Source organism: Diadema antillarum, unplaced genomic scaffold, assembly GCF_040938485.1.
Source record: "Diadema antillarum isolate AM-2024a unplaced genomic scaffold, OU_Dant_1.0 seq00000597_RagTag, whole genome shotgun sequence".
NCBI classification, from domain to species: domain Eukaryota; kingdom Metazoa; phylum Echinodermata; class Echinoidea; order Diadematoida; family Diadematidae; genus Diadema; species Diadema antillarum.
Window position 1 is genome coordinate 1,690,298 of NW_027271528.1, and position 27,625 is coordinate 1,717,922.

The window sequence follows — 27,625 nt, forward strand, 5'->3', positions numbered from 1 at the left end:
AGATCAACATAAACCAGAACAGCTTGTGTTGGGTGAATACTTCACATTGACTTGTGTGCATTACGTGCATTCTCTATAGGGCTCACGCGGGTAAACAATTTCCCATAGATTGTGACAGTGCTGAGAACCATTTAAAATGGTGCTCAAAAGAACCTTTTTTTCTAAGATGTAGGGCTTTTGCATAGTTGCACATTTGCATAGTTGGACGGTTTCTTGCGTTCTGATTGGCTAAAACCTGACATCCATTCCATGGCTGTATAGTTGTATTGTTGTGTCGAATTCTGTCGTATCTAGCCCGTCCATGCGCCTCTATTTGGCCACCACCACCATCACAAAAACGACACAGTACCATTCAATGTGAAAAGGAGCGAGAGGCGGCCTGAAGGTTAATTTGAAAGCTCTTAACTACGGCGGCGTCTACTGCGAAAAGTCACAAGGTACTGTGTACATTCACGGCGAAGGAATCCGGTAATCGTCCCTGACAAGAATACGGAGCGGGTCAAAAGCAGATATACAGCTTATAATGGCTGAAAACATATTCCTTTTCGTTCCAAACATCATCGGTGAGTTGTACAGCTACTTAGTTAAAGGACAAGTTCGCCTTCATATACATGTGGGCTGAGTGAATGCAACAATATCAGTAGAACACATCAGTGAAAATTTGGGGAAAATCGCACAATCCGTTCAAAAGTTATGAATTTTAAAGTATATGCACAGTTACTGCTGGATGAATACACTACTGCAGTGTATGATGTCATATGCGTACAACGACTTAAAGAAAATAAAAAGAGAATTTCACAAAATTTTACTTTTTGAAAAAAGTGTACATTTCCTCAACTTGTCACGGACGTATGTTAAGGGTAATATTATTCCACTTGCCTTCTGAAAGAGGGAAGTCAAAAGACCTTTTATTAAGCGAGGAAAGTGAAAATATGTTGAATTTTCTTAATATTTTCTTTATATTGTTGTACTCATGTGACATCACAAGCTATAGTAGTCTTCTCATCCAGCCTTCAGTGAGCAGAAACTTCAAAAGTGCACAACTCTAGAACGGATTGTCTGATTTTCCTCAAACTTTCACTGATGTGTTTTACTGATATTGCTGCATTCAACTCAACCCACATGTCTGTGAATGTGAACTTGTCCTTTAACTTGTATTTATGTTTTATGTGCTTGTACTGTGCCTATGTGACTGCGTCGCTATACAAAAAAAAAAAAGAAAAGTGGTGTGGCAGCATTAAAAATGTACGATATGTAGGACTATGGCCAGATGGTGGCTGTCACGTTCGACTTACTAGCCCCGCCCGTTGCTGTACAGAAAGTTCTCTGGCTTTCAATAGGGAGCTTTAGATTTTAGACGCGCGGACGTTCAAAGGGAAAAAAAAAACATGTTCTGAGCGTGCGCAGAAGCGCGGGTCAAGTTGACGCACGATTCTGCGCACGCTCAGAACATGTTTTTTTTTTTTCCTCTGAACGTCCGCGCGTCTAAAATCTAAAGCTCCCTATTGGCTGATCGCGCGACCTCCACTGCTGTGTGACAGAGCGTATCGAAGTTTGACCGAATCTTGACCCATGGCTCCGCCCACTGTCAGAAGAGCGTTCGGAAAATTTCGGAGAGTCCGAACTTGCCCAGGCTACAGAGTTCAGCAGTTTGTGCATTGACCTATGTGTGTGTGTGTGTGTGTGTGTGTGCGTGTGTGTGACTGTAATGGTATACAGTACTCCACAGAACTCAAATGAAAGACCTCTGGAAGAGGCAACGCATAACAGCAAAAAAGGAGTTTGCTGATTTTCGCATGAAGCCGAGAACCTCCTAATTAGCGCTAATGAACTAGTTAACGTCCTCCTTCAGTTGCTTTCGGAAGTCTAGTGTTTTAAGGATGAACTAATTAATTAGTCATCCTCTTTCATCACCCCCTAATTAGCGAACTTCCCTCCATCTTCATGAAGGGATGCGTATATTAATGTTTATGAAAATGAACTCATGAATATGCATCGGTACTTTTTTGATGAATATTGCACTATAGTTGTGCAGTGCAGTTTTGCTTGATGAGGAATGCAGTACTATAAACGGTCCATGGTCACTTACACATTGTGTCCAGCCACGATAAATGGAAATGCACAGGGTGGGCATCCAAACAGCGATCAAGAGTGTATCCAAGCACAAGCTCTCGTTCTCGGTGTATATTTCACACATGGGTATGCAGAATGCGAGTGTACATCATGTACATCATGGCATAAAGAGAGATCAAGTTCACATAGCGATAACTTACATGAGAATGGTGAGGCGATCAGAGTTTCACTTTACCTCGCTGTGCACAATGTATAGGGAGAACGAGCCTGGTTCAAGACAGGAAACCAAGAAACAATATCCCAGTAACCACATCTCATCCACTACCCGATATTTGATTGGATGATGCTACATATTTTCAACAGGTTTTTGTTGAGGTTTAGAACCCTTTGATTTTATTCTTCCCCTCAGCATTTAACGTCCAAATTCATCGAGTGACAGTTCCTCGTGTGATTAGAGCATTGATTGTAATTTCTGGTGATGCTGACTGTATCGAGCTTCAACTGGTCCTTCAAAACGTAAGGCATACTGATCGGCTTCTCCAGTTTAGAAGTATTAAAGAAAATTCTTACGAAATCTCTGTCCCGGGCATCCTCAACCACGTCATCTACATAAGTTGAACAACCCAATGACAAGGGGCAGCATGCCAATCATGGGTCTCTTTCTCTAGACCAGATCAAAAACAAAAACAAACAAACAAACAAACAAACAAAACACATGATGTATCGGTCATGGCGACATTATGTTTGTTACAATGTCTTTGACTGACCTTAACCAATTTTCTCACATTGTACATTAACGGTTGACTTTGTAGTTGAAGGAGAGTGTGTTCTTGTGCTTGCCGCTTCCTGTCTGCGATGGATGACGTGCTCCCTCTCTCCAGGGAGGCCCTCCCTGCTCTCTCTCTCTCTCTCTGGATGTTTGAGGCCTCTCAGCTCTACGTGTCGTTGCTGCTGGCACTGTCGTTGGATGTTCCTCCTCGCTTGGATGAGTTGACCCGGCACCCGTTGATCACGCTCCTCCGATATGACTCATCTACCAGGTTGGGGACTCTTCCTCCAGCTGTGGTCATCTATGAAATGAAATATATCGAAGAGCGTATTAGCATCAACACTAAGAAATACTTATAAAGAGAAAAGTCGCATCTAGCATACACACCATTTGCGCATTGCAACCTTGTACTCTCGCTGTGAACCTTTTTAACGTATGGCCTATAGTCCTACATGCGAAATCACTTTCAACGGCGTATTTTACATGTACCAGATACAAAATTGAAACAAACGACAGAACATAAAAAAAGAAAGAAATGTGGTAACATACCTGTACTAGGGTGAATGTGGAAATTCTGCGAGGGCATCTCCTTGACATTGTCCTCATGTACATCAATCACTGGAGTTTTGGTTCACACTTGCATTCTGCCCATCATGTGTGGAACACAGGGATGCCAAGTTCAAAAAGATTTTATGAGTGAGATTTTCATGACTCGGCATCTCGGCATGCGAATGTGCGCGCGAGCGAGGGTGTGGGAGGGTTTTTTTCCCCCTGTGGCCTCCCACGGTGGGGGAGCTTTTTCAATTTTGAGCTCTTAATGGTGCGATCAGGTGCATACTTAAGTGGCTATTTTTTACTTATTTTGAAAGACAAAAGGGAAATATACCTTCAATTGCAACTATCACTTAAATCTTTTGAGCTATGCTCATTATAATAGGCCCAAGTTGCAGACTTCGCCCGATGCGTGTGAAAAATGGGTGTCATGCGTGAGGTCGTGAGATGGCCCCTAAATGCTTGAGTCTCACGCAGAATGCGTGAGACTTGGTAGCTCTGGGAACATACAGTGCAAGCGTGTTCTTTGATATATACCAGCACACTATAAGATCGCTGTTCGCATACCCGCTGTGCATTTCCATTTATCATGGCTGAAAAAAATTGTGTAAGTGACCGCTGACCGCTATGCTGCATTCCCTGTCAAACAAAACTGTATCAATCAGTGGAGTTCTGGTTCCAACTCTTCGAAGAGTTCCTCGCTCAGAGCAAACACGTCATGCAGCGAGGCATTTACAATAATGATGCATGTGATCATGGTAACTCAGCAAATCATGGTAACTCGGCGACATCCCTTTCATGCCTTTCCATCGATGTAACATTGACGCAATAAAGAATGGAGTTCATCGAATGCAGCTGAGAACGCCTAGAAGTTAAAGTCTGTTTGTAGCTTCCTCTTGTCCCGTTTATTACGCACTCGATCTTCTCCACAAGTTTGTGTTGCCCGCCTTGCATCTTACTCACATTCAACAATAACAACTCACCGAGATCCCAGAGGGCTGACCACTGTCATCCTCCTTAACCAATCACATCATGGCTTTTTGTAAAGAGATACCCGGAGAACTGACCACTGTCACCCCTTCTTGACCAAACACAGCGTGGCATTTTGTAACGATATGCTGGAGTAGACCTTGTCTTCATTCCCATTGGTCAGCTCTTGGGGATACTTCCTGCCAACCAGGTAACATCCTCATTTCCACACCCCCTACCCCAAGTGGTCATTGGAATTGACCGTAGCCCTTTGTCCCCTTCAGCCACTTCTTCCTTGTCTCACTCGGTCTCTTTAACCAGTCTTCCTGCCAACCTCCCCCACCCATGCTCCCCTGCTTTTGTCCCCCTTCATACAGAAAACTTGACCACGTCCTCTTTGTAAAGAATAGTTCTGCCGTACTCCCATTGTTTTCCCATCTCCCCTGCATCCTCAGTCTCTACAGTTGCTTAAATCATGCATCCCTTGGCCCTGTATACCTACATTGTATTCCCCTGGTCTTGATTATACCTACCTTCCTGTCTTGGACTCTTTGTTTTAAACTCTCACAAAGAACTTCCCCCACCGTGGCTACTGGGATATTGTTTCTTGGTTTCCTTCTTGAACCAGGCTTGTTCTCCCTATACATTGTGCACAGCGAGGTAAAGTGAAACTCTGATCGCCTCACCATTCTCATGTAAGTTATCGCTATGTGAACTTGATCTCTCTTTATGCCATGATGTACATGATGTACACTCGCATTCTGCATACCCATGTGTGGAATATACACCGAGAATGAGAGCTTGTGCTTGGATACACTCTTGATCGCTGTTTGGATACCCACCCTGTGCATTTCCATTTATCGTGGCTGGACACAATGTGTAAGTGACCATATTGCATGGACCGTTATAGTACTGCATTCCTCATCAAGCAAAACTGCACTGCACAACTATAGTGCAGCAATATTCACCAACAAAGTACCGATGCATATTCATGAGTTCATTTTCATAAACATTAATATACACATCTCTTTCGGAAACGATGGAGGGAAGTTCGCTAATTAGGGGGGTGACGAAAGAGGATGACTAATTAATTAGTTCATCCTTAAAACACTAGACTTCCGGAAGCAACGGAAGGAGGACGTTAATTAGTTCATTAGCGCTAATTAGGAGGTGTGACTAATTAACACCTCTGTCTATAAAGACTAGTATATCTTCTTAAAACTACAAGCTTAAACATCTACAAACATCATGGAAACATTTTGGAGTCAGCCTTGATGTAAAAAAAAATAAAATAAAAATAAAGGCTAAATAAAAATCAAGAACATATCAATATTTCGGCTTTAAATATGTTACCCTAATCTTACTTTTTTCCTGCATTTGAACTATATCAATAATCTCATTGATTATGTATAAACTTTATGAACAAGTATAATTATACTTCTCATAAATAGCAAATGCCAGGTAACATCTCTGCCAGATTAAATACATTTCGGATCGAAAGAAGAACGGTGTGTGGTAACGTATCTGACGCATGATCAGATTCCGTTCGGTTAGTATACAATTCTAAACCCAACACCAATCATGTCAATGTATTCATTTTAACTTGTAAGAACATCGCAATATGATTATTTCGATTATTAAAACACCACACTTCTAAACGTAAAGAATTTTCTCGTCGTAGATAGAAGATACGAAAACAACATAAACCTGCAACAAAGGAAGTGTTCTTGACTTTAACCATAATACTAACCCCATTTTATGTATATTTATGATGCAAAATAATAATGAACAAAGGTAGACCGTATAGTTGCCTTTGCTGTGAAGTTGAAAATAAAAGGTTGGCACCACATTTAAGCCCTTAAAGTCTTTCTATGTTCTCGTGAAACAAGCACACACACACACATACACACACAAACACAAAAAAGCAGAAATAAAATGAATATGTAACATAATATCTGACAGCAGTTTTTGTAAATGCCACAATAAGGGATAGTATACGGTTCTGGTTTAGATGATTATTTAGTTTTTAACTTTTTGCAAGATAATCGGAATCCACTCATACGAAATACTTTAGAGCATACAATTCTAAGAAGAATTAAGTATTTGTTTCATGAAATCGGTTTTGAAATGACTGAGATATCCAAAATGAAGTACAAGAAAGATGTCCAAATAAAAGTAGATGAGCTATCACCTTTTGTTAGGATCTCTTTCTTTTACTTTATTTTCGATATATCAGCCATTTCAAAACCGATTTTCATCAAATAAACTTCTAATTCGCCTTAGAACTATGATCAATTACCTCTTGGCAAGTCATATAGAGCACGTTGTCAACCGGTTAAGCCCGCGCGCAAAAGCGCATCGCGGTTAACCTTGCTGCACGATACATTTTATTGGTAACGTATCTGACATGTTGGATGGTAACGTATCTGTTGCGCCGTTACCGTTCTCACACTATTATCTACAAAAATATTCAGTTTCTCCTACAGTTTCTGTTGTGTGATTAATCGTTACCTTAAGTATTAAAAAGTATGAGCTTTGTTTTTATTTACAGCACACTTTTTTTCTAAATGAAGCAGAGTTTAAGTAACGTATCTGATATCAGCTCATCGTAGCATTAGGCTTCCGCGGCTTCGGATAAGTATATATTTTTTTTGTAACAAGAGATTCAATGAATAAATCATGGTTCCATGTATGCGTTAGGTTGACTTTGTTTAACACATGAGATTACACTGCCATGCGGCAATTCTTTGATCTTCTCTCAAGAGTCTAAAAAAGGGTAACGTATCTTACTGCGATTTGGCGACATGATATAAATGATATCCCTTAGAGAAATACCAAAACATCATATTCTTATGTAATATCATTTTTCATTCAGGCACTCGAGGGGCAATAAAATGAGGTACAAATGATTTGATTTGAGTGATATGTTAACCAGTAACAACTTGTTGTATGAGCACTTCCTTGTCCGGCGACATGGGGTTTTTATGGTTACATAAAACTTCGGATCGTTTTTCTAATATTATCCCCGATGTCCCAATAGCTTTATTGATATGTATTCTACAGGTCTAACCTCTCGGATGAATTTAACTAAAAAGATTGATTTCTCAGGAACAAAATATCAATTTAAACTGTATAAACATGCTGGCGACACGAAAATCACAGTTTTGCACACTTTGGGGGAGAATGGCCTTTTAGTTGATATCCAAGCAGTGACAATAGAAAAATTGGATATTAAGCCCAAATAATGTGTTTTTGCTAATAACATATTTAAAGAGTGAATAAGCATTGAAATAAGAACACTACACCCTCATCATATGACCTTTGGCCTTTTAGTGGGTCGTTCTTTTTCTCAGCAATTTATAAGTATATAAAGATATAAGTTCTCATTGTTTAAACTCGCTAAAATTTTCACACAATACGCTACTACATTATGTACAATCCATGGCTAAAATGCAATGGATATTGAATAAAAGAAACAGATTCTTTCATGTTGTCAAATAAGGATGTATCTCACTGAAAATACTCCGAAATGGCCGCACTTATTTTCCTCAGCATTTGAATATGGCTCAAAACTCAAAACCGGCTGAACTTTTATTGGCAAACAACACACCAACTTGTAATGTGTCTTCAGTACTTTCAGAAAAAGTAGAAATATAAGTTGTTTCTCCATGTATAGCTGCACAGCATGGGTTAAAAGGTCAGAAGATCATGTAAATTAGCCAGCATTACACTCCTACCATGAAAATACTTTAACCCTCATAACTTTCTCCAGCCAAAAGGCGCACTGTTTTCTATTGCATTTAAGGAATGCTAGGGGAAAAATCCATTCATTTGATACCAAACACGTAGGGGAAGTCTTAAAATTCAGACCTCAAATCTTGATTTTATATAAGTCGTAAAACAGTTTTTTGATGCATTACATGGGTTTTTGGAGACGTTTTGGTAATTACCCTTCAGTAATTAATAGTAAATGAGAGAAAATCATCAATTTTCTGTCCACATGTGTGTGATAACTAACATGCTGCATGTGAATTTTGAAGTCAGTTGGTGCATCATTTTAAAAGTTAAACACAGTGAGGAAACCATAATTGCACACCCTGATTGTGCTTATCACCTAAATGGAAAGTAAGTTGCAATTTAATGGCATTAGTTACGATGAAATCCTCAGCTTGTTCTGTTTTTAGCATGACATTTCTATTAGATGCACTATAGACTAGATCTAGAATTGTAACGCAGATATGGCATTCTCTTCGTACAATTAACTACAAATAATGAGCAGGTCTGAGTGCGTTAGTAGTCAGAATTAGACATGTGCGTCATCTGTGTTACAGAATGGCGACAGTTTCTTGCCGAAAATCTACTTTTCGATCATGTTACCCCATGGCAAATTTACTGGATGCATTTCCTTTTGGTTTGCTATAGACGAAAGCCCGGAAATCATGCATCTAGTAATTATTATGAAGTATGTTCCCTCTCCCTCTGTCTCTCTCCTTCTCTCTCTACACCAGGGTTTGGAAGAATTCTGTTCACCATCCTGTCATTATTTTTCATGCGGAGCTGCTTCAGGCTGGCCACATTCCTGTACCTTCTCGGCTCCTTCCTAGATAACTTCGACGGCTACTATGCAAGGAAACTTGGTCAAGGTAATCAACTGCAGTGCTCAGCGTCATAAAGTGTACCAACCAGTTTTTGTCGAGCCCACCGGAGGTGTGGGGAGACTAAGGGATCGCCTGCGGCGTCTGTCCGTCCGTCGTCCGTCCGTCGTCCGTCCGTCCGTCCGTCCGTCGTCTGTCCGTAACGCTACAAAAACTTTTTTTTTCTCTCTTCCTCATCCGAGGTACTTTATTTTCCCACATAACTTCACATTTTACAGTCGCTTTATCTACAAGTATCCGAAGGTATTCAACATATCATTTTGACAGGACAAAAATAATTAAAGGCTGCATCAACGATACCAATCAAAATAATTGCGTATTTTTCTTAATCCAATTTCATCGAAACTTATTTGGTTGCACTTCAAACTAATATAAAAACTAAATTCCGCTTTCAAATCTTCTACTAAATGGTGTATATTGAACAAAAATTTGTTTCCTTCATTGCGTTTTCTTATATAATTCCTATAAACAATAAATTGGGCATAATTTAAAAAAAAAGATTTACTAATTTCATCTTTTTGTTGCCTATATCATATCCAAGAATTATGACGTTTACATTGATATCTATCACAAAATCGAAAATATTTCGAATTAAAACCGAAACCACTTTCCAATACATTTTGATTTTTTTGCATTTCAGCAAAAAATGACAAGTGGTTTCCTTACAATTACATATGGTACACAAATTATCATCCGAAATTTTCCATTTAAACAAATTATCTTTACTGGGTAGTATACGATGAAAAAGCTTGAAATTAAATTGTTTTATTTTGTTATCATTAATCTGAAGAAACTTGTATTGCAAGACCTTTTTCCAGTCAAAATCACATGGTAAGTTCAAATAATCTTGCCAGAAGTATATACATGAAGGTTCTTGTTTTTTCTTACGCAAAAATAATCTGTAATAATGTTTAGCTGATGTTTTCTGTACACTGATTTTATCACCTGTTGACAACTCAATAACATCAAATTCTTCTGTGTGCGGCAATACAGGAGTCTGTATGTTATTACGTAACTTGTCCAACCAAAACCTGGGGAATGCTTTTTTTAACTTGGACAATTCAAATGAGGTGAGCAGCTGCCTATCTCGGAAGGTTTCATTTATGGCTGTAACGTCTTTCCACTCCCCATCTTTTATAATCTGTTTCACTGTGATAATATCTTCTTTTATCCAACTCTGGAAACATAACATTTCATTTTCATATCTAATATGACTGTTATTCCAAACAACTTCTTTCTCTATATCATTAACATTAAACATATCTATGTATTTTAACTCAGACCATGAACAGAAAAGGTCAATGTAAAACTCAGGTGTTTGTCTCTTTCTGCATATTCTTAGTATATCATTTTTCTTGCAATTAAATTTCCAACACAAAGGCATTCCGCCAATTTTCTGGGTCCAATATTGAAACAAAATCTTCCATGACATTTGTTCCCCAGAAAAATACTTCTTAATCCACGATAAGCGGAGAGATAAGCATTTTGAAAGCAAATCGACCAATTGAAGTCCTCCTCCTGTTTCTGGGTTACAGCATACAATAGCGTTAGCGCACTAACGCTACAAAAACTTGAATAACTCTCTACTGAGGATTTCAATTTCAATCAAACTTGGAGGGAAGAGTGGTTATACAAAGTTACACATAAATTATTAGGGAGCTTTAGATTTTAGACGCGCGGACGTTCAAAGGGAAAAAAACATGGTCTGAGCTTGCGCAGTAAGTTGACGTGCGCTACTGCGCACGCTCAGACCATGTTTTTTCCCTTTGAACGTCCGCGCGTCTAAATCTAAAGCTCCCTATTACCAAACATGAAGGGCACCTCAAGGTCAAAGGTCACAGGCAGAGGTCAATGAACTTTAGGGCCCAATGTTAAGTTTTCAGGGCGCGTTTCGTTTATGGCTTGTAACTGTTGATGTATCTGTCTGTTTGTGACCAAACTTAGATGGTAGATGTCCCTTGGGAAGTTGAAGGTTACCACAAGGTCAAAGGTCACAGACAGGGGTCAACGTTTTGATTATGGCTCATAACTTTTGATCCCTTTGTCCGTTTGTGACCGAACTTGGATGGTAGATGTCCCTTGGGGAGGTGAAGGTCATCAGAAGGTCAAAAGTCACAGACAGGGGTCAACGAACTTTTAGGGCCCAATGTTCAGTTTTTATGGCGCATTTCGATTGTGGCTCATAACTTTTGATCCCTTTGTCCGTTTGTGACCAAACTTGGATGGTAGATGTCCCTTGGGGAGGTGAAGGTCATCACAAGGTCAAAGGTCACAGAAAGGGGTCAACAAACTTTTAGGGCCCAATGTTAAGTTTTTATGGCGCGTTTCGATTGTGGCTCATAACTTTTGATATCCCTAAGTCCGTTTGTACATGACCAAACTTGGACGGTAGATGTCCCTTGGGGAATTAAAGGTCATCACAAGGTCAAAGGTCACAGAAAGGGGTCAACGAATTTTTAAGGCCCATTGTTAAGTTTTTATGGCGTGTTTCGATTATGGCTCATAACTTTTGATCCCTTTGTCCGTTTGTGACCAAACTTGGATGGAAAATGTCCCTTGGGGAGTTGAAGGTCACCACAAGGTCAAAGGTCATAGACGGGTCAATGAACTTCTGGGAGTTAGAAAAATATTAATTTCTTGTACGCGAATGGGCGAGACACAATTTGGCACTTGCCTTGTTATTGAAAACTATACTGACGAGTAAGACTGATATTAGATGGAATTATCATAGTGCAGGTCAACTTTATTGTCATCATGCAATCATCATGCTTTCAGTGTTGAAGGACCTTCTTATTACCTCGATCAATACAGTTATTTCATGTGCCATGCAAATGTGAAAACTCCAGAGCTCTCCTGCTTTGAGGCCATTTCCTCAAAATCTCCCACCCTCCCTTCTGCTCCAGCTGGTGTCCCACTTACGATTTAGCATTCTCCAGCCAACCAGACGTTTGTCATAATATCGTCAATGTTTTATATTTGGCAAAGGTTATAGCACCAGTACCAGAGAGCTTCTACAAGCCAAGAGCTTTCAGACCCCAGCCGCAAGGGGCATCATGCTTTCACTCTCATGATGTGTGCTATGCTGACACAATTTTGTGCCCATGATGTTTGCACAATCAGTCTCCAGCGTGCCAGTGGATTCAGACGGGAGAGGGTTAATGTCTATAGTCTTGGGGTTGGAGTCTAGCTCTGGAACTGAAGTCCCAAGAAATTGATTGTAATTTGGATGATATCTGCATCTCAGTATAACACTCCATAATCATCAAATTGCATATATCGAGTACCAGTATGCATACCGTCATAACTTGTGCTGATTTGTAGAAATGTCTCCGAGTGGAATTCCAAATTTGTCGCCCGTGCAGTGACAAACTTTGGGGCCATGCTGGACCAGCTGACGGACCGCTGTGCAACCATGTGCCTGATGATGGCGCTGTGCGTGCTGTACCCAGACTACATGGTCCCTCTGCAGCTCAGCGCGGCGCTTGATATCGCCAGCCACTGGCTTTATTTGCACAGGTAGGACATTACACACGGTGACAGTTGCTGTAGTCTTATTTTCTCAGGGCTTGGGGTTGTGATAGGGTTTTAGATGTAGTTTGATGTGAGGTGTAGGATTTTGGCTGGGGTTATTTTTGTGGGTAGAATGTATGTTTGTTTTAGCGTGCAGATATTTCATTGGAGCAATTGTCGCAGGAGCAATTGACATGGAACCCATATTAAACACACACGCACTCACACATTCTCAAATACAAACACACACACATATTTCACTTGCAATCTTATTTGTTGATACTGTAGGAGTCAACAAATAATTACTTCCTCTGTGCCTCCAAGCTGTATGATGATATAAAAATGGTGAATGGTCACAAATGTGATGGTCACAACTGTGATTGTAAAAGATTTCGTGCTTGGTAAAAGATAGAGGTGCTCTATTCAATGTGGCGAAGCCGAGTTAATTAGTGCACCTCATATTTCATGGAGTGTGAAATCTTGTTCCATAGCATGAGTAAAGACCGTGTCGTTTTTCCCAACTGAAAAAATATATTTTTTAGGTATTTTTCGCATATTTTTGAGTATTTTCTTTAAAAATGCATATTTTTGTGATATCTTTTGGAAAAATACTCTAAAAATAGCATATTTTTATTCATATCTTAAAAAAATGCTCTGAAAATAGCATATTTTTGGGGTATTTTTTCGAGTCTTCAGATGAGATAAATTTTTTTTTCTGTATTTTTTCATCTTCCCTATAAACGTTCTTGTCAGTTTGTAAAAATACTCTGAAAATAGGATATTTTGGGGATATTTTTGTCAAATTTGAAATACAATTTATATTTTTTTCTGTATTTTTCAGCTTAATTAAACAAATTAATAAAGAAGCATTAAAATATGTTTTAAATTAAAAATGTGGTAAAATTGTGGTAAAAGTGAATTCAGTTGGTACAAATTGAAGAGATGACATTTCAACTAGCAAACTATTATGTAGACCAGGTATATGTAACGCTCTTGTGTGTCTGTATACAAACATATATATATATATATATATATATATATATATATATATAATATGAGTGTGTGTGTGTGTGTGTGTGCGTTTGTGTGTTAATTTGTGTGTAAACAGTATATGTTGACACTTGAAAGCTATGTACCTCACTGGGCTTGCTTACCAGTTCATTCCAGATTAAAACCCATTAACCATAATGCCAGTTGATTCCAGTTGGTTTTTATTGGTTTCTACTGGTCATGCATCATAAGCTAGTCAAATTCTCTTGGAATGGAAAAAGAAAAATATAGTTCATATTGTTATTATGATTGCAATAAGCTTTGAACTGTGTTAAAAAGTTTACATAATGTTCATAATTTCAACTTGTGTTGAATATTCACAATTTCAACTTGTGTTATGAGGAGGCATTTTCATTTTTCAATATCAAAAGTGTAATGTACTTGGTAACCACGCCTTGAAACATCATAACAAATATCGCCCTATATAAGTGATGAGTGTGATGTGTCTAGTACCAACTAGGTATAGCGTGTAGATACATAGGTTTACAAAACCTAAGCTCTAAGACTAGCAGCTGTAGGGGTATGATTGTGCAAGGTTAATTTGGATATTGATAAATGTCTTCACATATACATAATATGTTTTCTGGGAAACGCTCAAATATCAACATAGCTCAAGAAAGTAATATTCATTTTGTCCAAACTCGAACATGTAAAACAGAAATATTTGAAAAATATATTTTTGCAGTAGTTTTGTAGCCCCAAATCATAAGACATTAAAGATAGCTAGAAAACATTTTTACAATATTTTTTTTGCAGTAGCAGCACGACGTGACTAAAAATATTAAAAAAATATATTTTTAATATACAGTATTCGGCGTTCCAAAACTGTACGAAAAGATATATTTTCAAAAATCTATTTTCGAGGTATTTTCTTATATTTTTAGTATATTTTTGAATACAAAAATATCGTAAAAATTTATTTTTGGGTGATTTTTGAAATATTTTATAATATTTTTGTGATATTTTTTTTCGAGCAGGGGATTATACACTATTTGTTTTATACAATACCTCAGACATCAACAGATGTAGTCCACACAGATCCTGGAATTTAGCACAGAAATGGAAACTATTTTCCTTGGAAGGCAACTAAGTAGCACAGTCACAGTTAGCCATGTACATGTACATAAGCATGCAAAACCGACAGGCTGAAATTGTTTACAAAACTAAGAGACAGAATATGCGCTTGTAAGTGCACTTTTAATTGTAGAGTCCACACGGCAGATGTTTCTTTTTTTTATTGCATGTTTTATCAAATCATATCACAAACATAATCACTTGTGACATCAGAGCTGATTCGCACAAAAACTGCGCACAAAAAAAGTCAATCATGAGTTTAACATGGGAGTCAATGGAAATTTGTGACGTCAGCCATGCACTATCCATTTTTGCTCCAACAAAATTGCACGGCTGACAGCCACAGCGTGATGGTTTCCAGTTATTATTATTATACCCCCACCCACACATAGTGTGTAGGGGGGGGGGGGGTATATAGGAATCACTCTGAGGTCGGGTGGCCGGTCGGTCGGGCGGTCGGTCGGTCGGTCCGTTGCAAAATCTTGTAGATCGAACTCCTTTCTCATTTTTTGAGCAATTGACCCCAACTTTGGCATGTGTGACCGCTATCAAAGGTAGATGGACAAGACACCTTTTTCGTAAGTATCGCATAATGCGTTGCCATGGCAACGGCATATTTTCTTAAAAACTTGTGGATCGAACTACTCTCTCATTTTTAGAGCAATTAACCCCAAATCTAGCATGTGTGGCCACTATCAATGAAAGACGTGCAAGACACCTTTTTCGTTAGTATTGCATAATGAGTTGCCATGGCAACGGCAAATTTTACAAAAATCTTACAAAATGTTGTGGATCGAACTCCTCTCTCATTTTTTGAGCAGTTGACCCCAAATGTGTGACTACTATCAAAGGTAGATGTGCAAGACACCTTTTTGTTAAATCACTTAATGCGTTGCCATGGCAACAGCATATTTTCATAAAATCTTGTGGATCGAACTACTTTCTCATTTTTTGAGCAATTAACTTCAAATTTGGCATGTGTGACTGCTATCACAGGCAGATGTGCAAAGGCACCTTTTTCATGAGTATTTCATAATGCGTTGCCATAGCAACGGCAGATTTTCATAAAAATCCTACAAAATGTGGATCAAACTACTCTCTCAGTTTTGTAGCAATTCCATTTGAATTTGGAATATGCGATCAATGTAATGTATAGTTGGTTGTGCAAAATACATTTGATGTGTGTGTTAATAAATCTGTTGCCATGGCAACAGCGGCTTTTTTTTTACTAATCATACAAAAATGTGTGGATTAACCTAACTCCTTCAGTTTTTAAGCATTTCGCTTGAAAATTGGCACATGTGACCACTATGGTACGCAGATGTGCATACTTTCTGCTTCGTCATTGTCGATCAATGCGTTGCCATGGTAACAGCATAGTTTGAATAAAAATCATACAGAAATATTGTGGATTCAGTTAACTCCCTCAGTCTTAGAGCATTTGACTTGAAATTTGGCACACGTGACCACTATAGTACATAGATGTGCAAACTTAATCTTTTGTCAGTGGTAAACAATGCGTTGCCATGGTAACCGCTTTTTTTTACCAAAAAGCATACAATACTGCGGATTCAGCTAACTCCCTTAGTCTGTAAGCATTTAACTTGAAACTTGGCACACATGATCACTGTGGTATGTAGATGTGTACACGTAATCTTTCGTCAGTGGTGATCAATGTGTTGCCATGGTAGCAACATATTTTGAATAAAAATCATACAAAAATATTGTGGATTCAGTTAACTCCCTCAGTCAGTCTTTGAGTATTTGGCTTGAAATTTACATGTGACCACTATAGCGTATAGATGTGCAAACTTGATCTTTCGTCAGTGGTGAACAATGCGTTGCCATGGTTACAGCATCTTTTCACTAAAATGCATACAAAATATTGTGGATTCAGGTAACTACCTCAGTTTTTGAGCATTTAGCATGAATTTGGCACATGTGATCACTATAGTATGTAGATGTGCACACGTAATCTTTCGTCATTGTTGATCACTATGTTGCCATGGTAACAGCATATTTTGAATGAAAATCATGTAAAAATATTGTGGATTCAGTTATCTCCCTCAGTCTTTGAGCATTTGGCTTGAAATTTGGCACATGTGACCACTATAGCATATAGATGTGCAAACTTAATCTGTTATATAGTGTTGAACAATGCGTTGCCATGGTAACAGCATTTTTTCACCAAAAAGCATATAAAAATATTGTGGATTCAACTAGCTCCCTCAGTCTTTGAGCATTTAGCTTGAAATTTGGCACACCTGACCACTATGGTACGCAGATGTGCAAACTTAATCTTTTGTTTTTGTTGATCAATGCGTTTCCATGAAAACAGCATGTTTTGAATGAAAATCACACAAAAATATTGTTGATTCAGGTAACTCCCTCAGTCATTCAGCATTTGGCTTGAACTTTGGCACATGCAACCACTATCGTACAGAGATATGCAAACTTCATATTTCATCATTGTTGAACATTGTGTTGCCATGGTAACAGTGTATTTTGAATGAATATACAAACATTTAAATTCTCCTAACTCTCTGTTTTAGAGCATTTTGGCTTCAAATTTGGCATATGTTACCTATACATTACGTAGATGTGCAAAAAATCTTTAATCAGTGTTGAACATGTGTTGTCATGGTAACAGTATATTTTCAATGAAAATGATGCACGTATATTGTGAATTCAACTAAGCCTCTCAGCCTTTTAGCATTTGGCTTGAAATTTGGCATATGTTACGGCTATGGTGTATATATAGTTGTGCAAACTTCATTTTTTCTTAATGACCAACATTGTGTTGCCATGGTAACACAATTTTTAATGAAAGCCATAGAAAGTGTCAGTGTATCTATCTTGCGTACGCAGTTTTTGAGCACTTAACTTGAGATGTGGGACATTTGACTAACAGTGAGCAATACATTTATTCACTGTTGAAGAGTGCATTGCAATGGTAATATTTTTTCCATTAAAAATCAAAAAATTAATCCTGGTTGAGCTAATTCCGTCATTTGTGGGTGGGAGTATATTAATCACAATGAGTGATAGTTTTAGTTTCAAATGTCTCATAGATGCTGTATTCTGTCCTTACCCAGGAAATTCTGTGTCAGAGGTAGTGTATGCTGTATTTTGAACAGTTTTATTGTTACAATTTGACTGCTTCCTTATCTACTCATTATTCTATCATCTTTAACTTTGCTCAAACTGTGTTGCAATCTAAATGACCACCATTTTGGAGCAGTGTTTTGCCTTATGATTCACCTCCTTGTTCCCGTCATGTTTCTCACCCATATTCAGCTCTTTGCTTGGAGGCAAGACGAGTCACAAGTTGATAGATCCGTCGGAGAATCCCATTATCTCCTTCTACTACACATCCGAGGTGAGAACGCAGTGTAGATGACTTCTGAAACCTTTGTGTCATTCCTGATACAATCAACTTTGCTTAAGTCATCCTTGCATAGGTCAAATAATCGCCAAAGTCAAAGGCCTTTTGAAGTTCTCTTCGCTTTATATTCTATTGATTTTAAACCCTCATAAGTCGAATTTTATCGAAATCGAAGCTACTTCTTTCGTCCAAATAGATTCGACTTACGATGTAGGCAAGGTTGACTGTATTTGTGTGTGTGAATGTGTCTTGAGTAGAAATCTAGCAGTAAATAAAGACTGTAAATCACATGTTGACTTTTTTTGTTGTTGCAAATTTTCATAGCTGTAACAGTGGATGTGTGGAAGTGCACATGGTGTAGTCAAGTAACAGCCGTGCTTGAAACTCTGACCAGGTATGGTTTTGAAATGATTTTGAAATGGTTTTCTGTCCATAGTTTCAAATTACTTATCAGGCTGACTAATGTAATGCAAAAAATATCAAAGAATCTTGCTGAATGCACAATATTGAGAAAATATTACCAGCACATTTTTACTGAAGGCTTATGTACACATGTGTGTGTATGTGAGATTGAAGGGAAATGGTTTGCACCCCCTACTCCCCCACCCCCCCCCCCCGCAATGTTGTTCAATATCGGTGAGCTGTGAAAAGGGGAAATAGCCGAAATAGATGGAAACCCAGTGTTCACTAAGAAGAATCTTAACTATGTATGAAAATTTGCCAGTTTTGTACATATTCAGTGTGTCCATGATGGCGAAAAAACGTATATTCGTCACTTTGACTCCAGATAAGACGGTATGCTTGTACAAAAAGTCACTGTATGCTGTATATATTGTCTCCTGCTGTTCATGCTTATTGACCATTTCTTCGTCTCACTCTGTCCACAGCCCTTCTTCTTTGTGATGTGTGTTGGTAATGAGCTCTTCTATTCCATGCTCTACCTCCTTTACTTCACAGAAGGACCAGCCCGTAAGTATTACTCTGTCATTTCATGTTACAGTTCCCCTTTTTAAAAGAATTATGGGGATTTGTCTGTTTCATTGTTTGTCTACCGGTATCTTATCTTATTCCCATATTTGTCAAACACAGACAAAGTTACTCATAACATGATATTTTGATGACATTCACTTAATGCATTACCGAATACTGTATGAACTGAAGACCATGATTAGAATAATACTTAAGTTATGTGCAATTCATAAATATAGTATTAAGTAATTGCACATATTTATGTAATTACAGACTAAATCAGTATTCAATAGCTGCCATTCATTTTGTGTTTTTTTTTTTTTTGGTTGTTGTTGTTTTGTTTTGCTTTTCCCCAGAGTGTGAATATAAAAACTTTCTGTTTTGCATTGTTTGAGCATCTGGGAGACATGAAAATTGCTTGTAGGAAAACTCAAAAGCAATTTTAGAAGTTCTTTAGTATATCTAGTTTTCAGTTGCCAAACTAGGAGGCAGTTTGATTAGAAAATGTGATTTTGAGGAATGTTCTTATGGTGAGAATATCAAATATGGTGATCAAGATGGAAACATAGGGGTAGGAAGGTACACAATGAGGTTGCCATCACAAACTTTCATGTCAGTAATATTGTGGAATTATGAGATTATGAGATAAGTGTTCCTTGGTGTAAATCCACACATCCAGAATGTTACCATATACTCTCTTATTGTTTTACACACCAGAACAGTTAGATATGCTAGAACAACACAGAGTTTTCAGAAGTCTCATGTTTCATGTATTAGGTGTGCTTTAGTCGTACCATATATCCCATGAATGTCACCTGAAAGGCAGTTACTGTACTTAAATCGTGATGTAGAGACTATGTATTTTGTGAAGTATTACAAATGTATTTTGAATGACTGTGGTGAATATCGGCACACAACACTCTTAAAACATCAGAGTCAGTACTGACCCGGAACTGGGTCCGTTGGGGTAACACACCGTTCCGGGTCAGAAATGAAAGGAATGGGGTCAGATATGACCCATTCAGAGTCATGAATTGGGTCAGGGTGACCCCATTCGGGGTCTTGATGACCAAATTCTAAGTCATTTTTTACCCGGAACGGTGTGTGACCCCAACGGACCCAGTTCCAGGTCAGTTCTGACTCGGACTTTTTTAGAGTGAAGGACTAACTTGGAAAGCATAAGATGTGGTTTTGAATACATTATAATTGAAGAAACTTAATACTAGACTAGATAAAAGTATATGAGAATAATATATGAATGAATGAATGAAGGAATGAATGAATGAATGAATGAATGAATGAATGGATGTTTTTTTTTCCATGGCAATCTTGACTGCATGCTATTTCTCTTTTCTCTGTTTGTCACACCTCGTCATAGTATTGTTTTCCGTTGGGATTATCCGTCTGATTTTGTACATCTCAACTCCCATCGCCTTCGTCAAAGCCGGGATCTGCGTCCTCCATCTGATCGTCGCGTCCAAGAACATGGCAGTTATTGACGTCGCCGAGAGGGAAGCAGCCAGGGCCAAAGGTCAGTGATGACCAGGGGATTAGAATTAGCAGTTGGCTTGGCTGACCTCTAAAGAAGATTCACAAATCTGTATCTATTATGTCTCTGTGTCTATCATGGTGATATGGGCATATCATGGTTCTGACAGCACTCCTGTAACAGTATAGGAACCTTTATTTTCATTCTTTAGGTGTGTATTTTAAACAGACATAGGTAGGGAGTGACGGATGTATTTGTCTAGGCACATAATTGTTTGCCATTTGGTGAGAGAAACATAGCAAGGTGATGTTATATCTGCATAACTGTTACATGAGATTTGTAGGATATGTTTCTCTTGGAAGGATTTTTTTTTGTGTGGCTGTATATGGCATGTGGCCGCTATAGACAGGTGGCTGCTAAAGCCCCCGTTCCACTATCACGATCTGGACCCCGATCTGTCCCGATCTATAGCAGATCGGGAGAGAGCGGCAAAAGTGTACGGGGATCGGAAGCATCGTAGCAGCAGTATGTGGAGGTCGGGGTTGGAACGGGCATTTTTTCAGATCAGGAAGTAATTTTGAACCCCTTCAAAATTTCTTCCTGATCTAAATTGACCTATTTTTATCATACGGTAAGCGGGGAGAGCGTAGTGACAGCGTAAACGCAGCGGGATGAGCTTAACACAGTCTTTCTGAGCGTAGTAACATCGGCACAAGAACGAGAAGTAATTTTAGCTCTAATTTTCAAAGAAGAAGAAGAGAAGAAAGCAGCGAAGCAGCTACCCAAAAGGCGAAGAAAGAGAGACTGCACGTGATGCTGAAAGAGGAGGAGTGAGGACTATAGTAGAATTTTGAAGAATATGAAATCATCTACAACTTGAGGAAGAAGGACTATAAAAGCAAGGACATCAAGAGCAAGCCTTGGAAAGATCAGCACATCTTTGATTATAAAAATGCATTGCTGGAAAAAAACCGTGAGTTGAGTAGCCTCTTCAAGGTCCACAGAATATTTCTTTGGTTCTGCATGCTAATAAGTTGACTGACTGTGGATCGACAGTCTAAAGCGTAACTGCAGCGGCAGAAATTGTAATGTCTCATTCCCGATCATCGTAGTAACAGCGTAGCAAGCACGTGGTAGTCGTAACTGCAGAGTTCTTAGAGCGTTTTAACATTGTACTGTGTCCAGATCGGCTCAGGTTTTACCCGATCCTTCCCAATCTGAGAAAATTGTCAAATCGTAGCGAGAACGACATAGTGGAATAGGGGCTTAAGGCTGTATGATATACGTGTACATGCATGTGTAAATATATGTAATCATATGTTTATGTAGTGAAAGATAATTCATGGAAGTCATGCTTGTTTGTTTAATTCTTGTGGAAGCAGTTGTGTTAGGCAATGTAACCAGTTTTGTTTATTCAGGCATAACAGTGTTCTGAAGACTGTGCATTTATTCAGATGTCACATTGAAGAATATGGCAGTAGTCATCAACATGGCAGAGCAGGCAGCTGCAAAGGCCAAGGATTAGTGGTAACCATAGGATTAGGATTATTAGGATTAGGTTTGGCATCTGGCTTAGCTGACCTGTGCATGCTTTATTTAAACCTGTATCTGTGATTGGTGATGTGTCTTAGCCACTGAGATATTTATTTCAACCAAAGTAGGAAGTGTGTCGATAACTGCTTGCCATGGATCTGCCAGTTGCATATCTTTAATGGTGATATACTAGTAGGTTGTGAGCATAGAAATTGGATGAATATGTGATTGAAAGTCCTGTTTCAAAAAATTGATACCTGACCTTTTTATGTTGAAATTGAATACAAGTGATTCATAAACATTTTCTGAGTGAAATTATTATTTATGTGTGTGATTTCTTGCAAATTTGAATCACAAAATCCAGTTCCATAGGCATTACAAATATGTCTCTCAAAATGCACTCTGACATGTATTCTGCAATTACGATGTATGAGGCTTTCTTGAATTGTTAGACCAGTCATGCAAGACTTCTGTGCTTCATAAGAATTTCTTATTCAACCGATAAGTGGTTTCAAAGTATAGTGAGTCACATTTTACTTGTATCTGTCCACATGGCCATCTGTACACTGTGAAAGCATTGCTTGAATCTTTCTGCCCATTTTGTTTTGCTTTTCTTTCTGAATTTTGAGGGCATCATCCATTGACGTTGAATAATAAACGTGCATCTGATGCAGTAATTGACCAGTTATCGGTATGGGTGAACATTAGTTGATTCCCATGATATTGTGCAAATGATGGTAAAAGCTGTTATGAATTTATTAATCTTTTTCTCTTTGGTGGCTGAAAATGTCCTGTAATCTTTGATGTGCCTGAAATTTCAAATGAATTTGTTTTTTCCTCCCTTCAATGTGTGTGGTCCAACATTGTATTTATTTGAGTGCAGTGTGTTGTGTGCAGTAGCTGTTTGCAAATTTTGTTGTTCAAGTTCAAGTTCAAGTTCAAGTTGATTTATTTCACTTCCAACAAACAAATAATAAGAATACAAAGAAACGCTCATATACACAGACGTCATGAAATCAGTACCATAATGCGATGAACAGAATAACATTGTAAAAGAGATACAGATAAATTATCAACAAAGATACAAATAACTGTTACGTCACTGTGGTAAATGCATAAACAATATTGCTGGAAATGGAGGGTACTGCTAAAAAGCAGAGCTTGTAGAATGCAGTCCCCTCATATAGATATAGAGAAAAAAAATAATTGCAAAAAACAACAACAACAAATTTCCCTAAGCGGTAGCAAAAAAAAGAAGAAAAAAAGACAGACATAGTAATACACACATACATGCACACATACGGACGCACATTAACAAACACATGGCGGCTCTCTTGTAAGGAAAAAAAAAATTGATGAGAGGATAGAAAGATATAGTAGTGAAGAAGGTAGTAAGTCCGAGGTGGACAAGGGGGGGGGGGGGAGGAGGGGAGAGGAGAAGGAAATGGTGGGTCATAACCAGGGCACTGGAGGCACAGAAGCACGGGCTCGCTGATGAAGAAAGAGTAGTAAAAATAACGAAGCAACAACAACTTTGAAAATCAAAAGTAAAAAAAGAAGAATGAATTATTATGCTGCATACGAAGTTTTTAAATGATTCTTTAACTTTAAAGAAAATGTACAAAAACTTAAAGCTTCTTTTATATCATTATCCAGAGAATTCCAGAATTTTGGTCCAGAAAAGGAGAATAAAGATTGTGCAAAAACCGTCCTAGTCAAAGGCAAATGATATTCATGGGATTGACGGGTTGGATATGCATGAACAGTTTCATTCTTTAAAAACATGGAATCAAACACAAGGGGGAGAGAATGGTTGGTGAGTTTTTACATGAATTGTCCTAATTGCAAACGATAAATGTCATAAATTTTCAAAATATTATTTTCGTGGAATAAATTATTAGTATGACTTCTCCACGATTCGTGACAAATGATACGAAGAGTTTTTTTCTGTAATAATAATATTCTTTCTGTATAAGTAGAAAAAGTGTTTCCCCCATGCGAGTATCCCATAATTTAGGTAAGGTAGTATCAAAGTAGAATATAAGGTAAAAAGTACATTTTGGGGAAGATGAAATTTAACTTTGTTTATAACACCTATATTCCTTGAAATAACACGACATACAGAATCAATATGCGAACCCCAGGTTAGTTTATTGTCCATCCACAAACCTAAGAATTTGATGGAGGAAATTTCTTCTATGACCGTGTCTTCCAGGAAAATATTTCTCGGTAAATTTTCCAGCGAATTACTGAACAATATGCATTTAGTTTTTTTTTGTTTTTTTTTGCAAATTTATTGATAATTTGTTCACTCTTATTCACTGAAGTAACTTCATTAATTCACTATTTAGAATAGCAATTAATCGATCAGAATCAGAATCAGATAAAAACACATTAGTATCATCCGCAAATAATAAGAAAGAGAGGATGCTTGAAGAATTTGACATATCATTAACATAGAGAATAAATAAAAGGGGACCTAGTAAGCTTCCTTGAGGAACATCACAGTTAACATTTTGTGTAGTCGATGCATGTCCGTTGATAAATACAAATTGTTTTCGATTAGTAAGGTAACTCCTGAACCACTCCAAGGCCTTTCCTCTGATACCATAATGTGATAATTTGTGAAGTAGTATGCTGTGGTCTATGGTGTCAAAGGCCTTGGAGAGGTCCAGGAAGACTCCAATAGTATGATGAAATGTATCTATCGCTTTTGAAACCCTATCAAGGAAGGTAAGGATTGCATGAGATGTGCAATGCTTTTGCCGAAATCCGAATTGGTGATCAGAAATAATTTTATGGGTGTCTAAGAACGTCAAAAGCCTGGTGTAAACAACCCTTTCTAATATTTTCGAAACAGAGGTTAGCAGGGATATTGGTCTATAATTGGAGACATCTTCCCTTTCCCCTTTTTTTATGGACGGGAATTACTTTGGAGACTTTCATAGCCTCAGGGACAACACCATTACTTATAGACAAATTAAATACATATACAAGTGGATCAACAATATAATCAATAATACTTTTTAAAAGGACATTATCAATGCCGTCATATCCAGAGCTTTTTTTATTTTTCAAATTCTGAACTATATCTAATAATTCATTTCTATGCAAAGGCACGAAAAACAATGAGCTTGGATTGGGGACTTCTAAATAATCTTGAAAATTCAGATGACTATGTGGAATATTTTGGGCAAGATTACTTCCTATTTGTGAAAAATACTGGTTGAAAATATCAACTATTGAGGAAACATCATCAAAAAATACATCACCATGTTTGATTGATGTAATACGGGGTTTGTCTTTATTTTTGTTGATAGCCATATTGATAACTTTCCAAGTATTTTGAATATCATGTTTAAACAAACTTATCTGAGTAGTGAAATATTTCCGTTTCTCATAACGTAATATTTGTGTGAGGACGTTTTTATATGAAGTGTATTTATTATGAGATTGCTGGGTACGTTTAATTTTGTCTGCATAATACAAATTATTCTTTCGATTGATTGATCGCAGTAAGGACTTAGATACCCAATGAAGTCTAGGGGATCTTTTATAATTTCTGGATTTCTTTTTAACATTAGGAACATGCTTATCCATAACCGAAATTAAAGTACTCATAAACAAGTCATAAGCCTCATTTGTATTTTCGGTATTATCATATAAAAGACCAATCCACATTACCGAGGTCTTTGCATTTTGCAACCTCTCTATATTTCCAGGTGTCACCTTCCGGAAAGTTGACACCGGGTCGTTTATGGTGATTTTTTTCTGAAGGGGTATGTGAGTGAAAATAGGGTAATGATCTGATAAATCTGAAAGAATTATACCAGAGACCGGTAAGGGGTTAATATTACAAAATATATTATCAATAAGAGTTGCCGAGTGATTGGTTACTCGAGCTGGTTTGGTTATAAGGGGTAAAAAAGATGTGGACATTATAGAAAAGATTGAGCAGTATTCATTGTTTGAAATCTACTGAGTATATTGAAATCTTCCATAATATAACAGTCTTTATTATTAAATATTGGATTATGGAATAGAAATTGCAAATAATCCAAAAAATCTTGGGTGTTAGAATTAGGAGGTCTATACATTATAAATACAAGTATGTTTTTGGCGTGGGTGACCTTAATTTCAACACATAATGACAAATTAAATCTTTGTGTATAACGTAATCAAGGTTTTGTTTAACGTATAAACCAACACCTCCGCCCATTCTATCGCGTCTACTATTTTCTATAAAATCATAGCCTGGAAGAGAACATGTGGAAGCAGAATCCTGAGCAATCCATGTTTCAGTAAGACCTATTATAGAAAAAGATATGTCAGGAGTATTGTCCAGAAAACAACAGAATTTGTCAAAATTCTTGTTCAAACTCCTTATGTTCAAATGCAATAATGAAAAACAATCGGTGAGTCCGGTTAAAGGTAGGGGATACCTTATACAGACCTCCCAAAATGCAGCAAAACATTAAATATGAACCTCAGGGGACTTGTTTAGGCCACTGCTGAGAAATTTGGAAGTCAACAGTTATCTACAATTTGAATAATGCACAAAACTCAACTACTCAGTAGTTCTGTGTGTCAGCCACACTTACGCCTTTTTGTTGCAGTCTTCTGTATTTTTTTATCTATAAACACAAATCTAAAAGTATAAGAGCTGATGTAATAACATATAGAGTGTGTGGCAAGAATGTATATAGAAATGTTTGTAAGTTTTGCTAAACTTTCTTCACAAAATATACATGATGGACACACATGCAGTGCATGGGTCTGCAAAGGTAGCCTAGTAATGTACTGGAATTTACGCTGAGCCCCGAAAAGAATTCAATTCAAAATCTAACGGTCAATAAAAATGTACTAAATGTTACCTTCCACTTTCAATACTTTATGGGAGTTTCTAAAATGATACTCTCTTCAACATACCACTGTATTTATGCAATTCTTCATTTAAGGCATGCAAATGGGATTCCCTACCTTTAAAGATTTGAATTGATTCACAGTATAACACTTGGAGCTTATATATTGTTCATCATTATCCTCATTAAATTCGACATCTGTTTCACAGAAATCGAAATCATAAACAGCAGGATACTCATCATTTTGGGAGTCATTATGTATGATACTGGATCTTGATGAAACATTTCAAAAAATTCGTCGTTATTTAGTGAACTGAAAGCGAAGTTTTCAATTCGCATCATCTAAAATATAAAGGATGAATGGCAAGACCGAACTCGAGTTTCAGCGAGAATCATGCAGAGTGTGTTCGAGTGCACAAGGCAATGACCCAAGGAACAGAAGAAAAGGGATAACGGAAGAATGCCAGCAACGCTGCGAAAAGAATGGAATAGTAGAAGGGGGAGAGGGAAGCAGGAGAAGACAAGGTGCAAGGGTTAAGAGAGCAGAGTACCGACGATAAACAAGGACAACACAAAGACAAGAAAAAAAATACAGCTTATTACACATAATTCTATAGCTCATATTCATGAGCAGTGAACAACATGCAAAAAAAGAGAGCCCTTCCCACCCCATCAAGGTTTGCCGAACCCAAACTATAAATTCAACTAGAGATGTCGCTACGGCGACTGGTGTAT

General features: G+C 37.8%; 1 protein-coding gene across 1 annotated transcript; it reads left to right on the top strand.

The window, feature by feature from the left end:
• The first annotated feature begins 523 nt into the window (after positions 1–523).
• Positions 524–20,545, top strand: LOC139735747 (CDP-diacylglycerol--inositol 3-phosphatidyltransferase-like). Its single transcript, XM_071646497.1, has 6 exons — positions 524–563; positions 8,872–9,006; positions 12,381–12,534; positions 17,950–18,031; positions 18,925–19,006; positions 20,385–20,545. Exons 1-6 carry the CDS (start codon positions 524–526, stop codon positions 20,543–20,545), a joined length of 654 nt encoding a protein of 217 aa, XP_071502598.1.
• Positions 20,546–27,625: the final 7,080 nt, after the last annotated feature.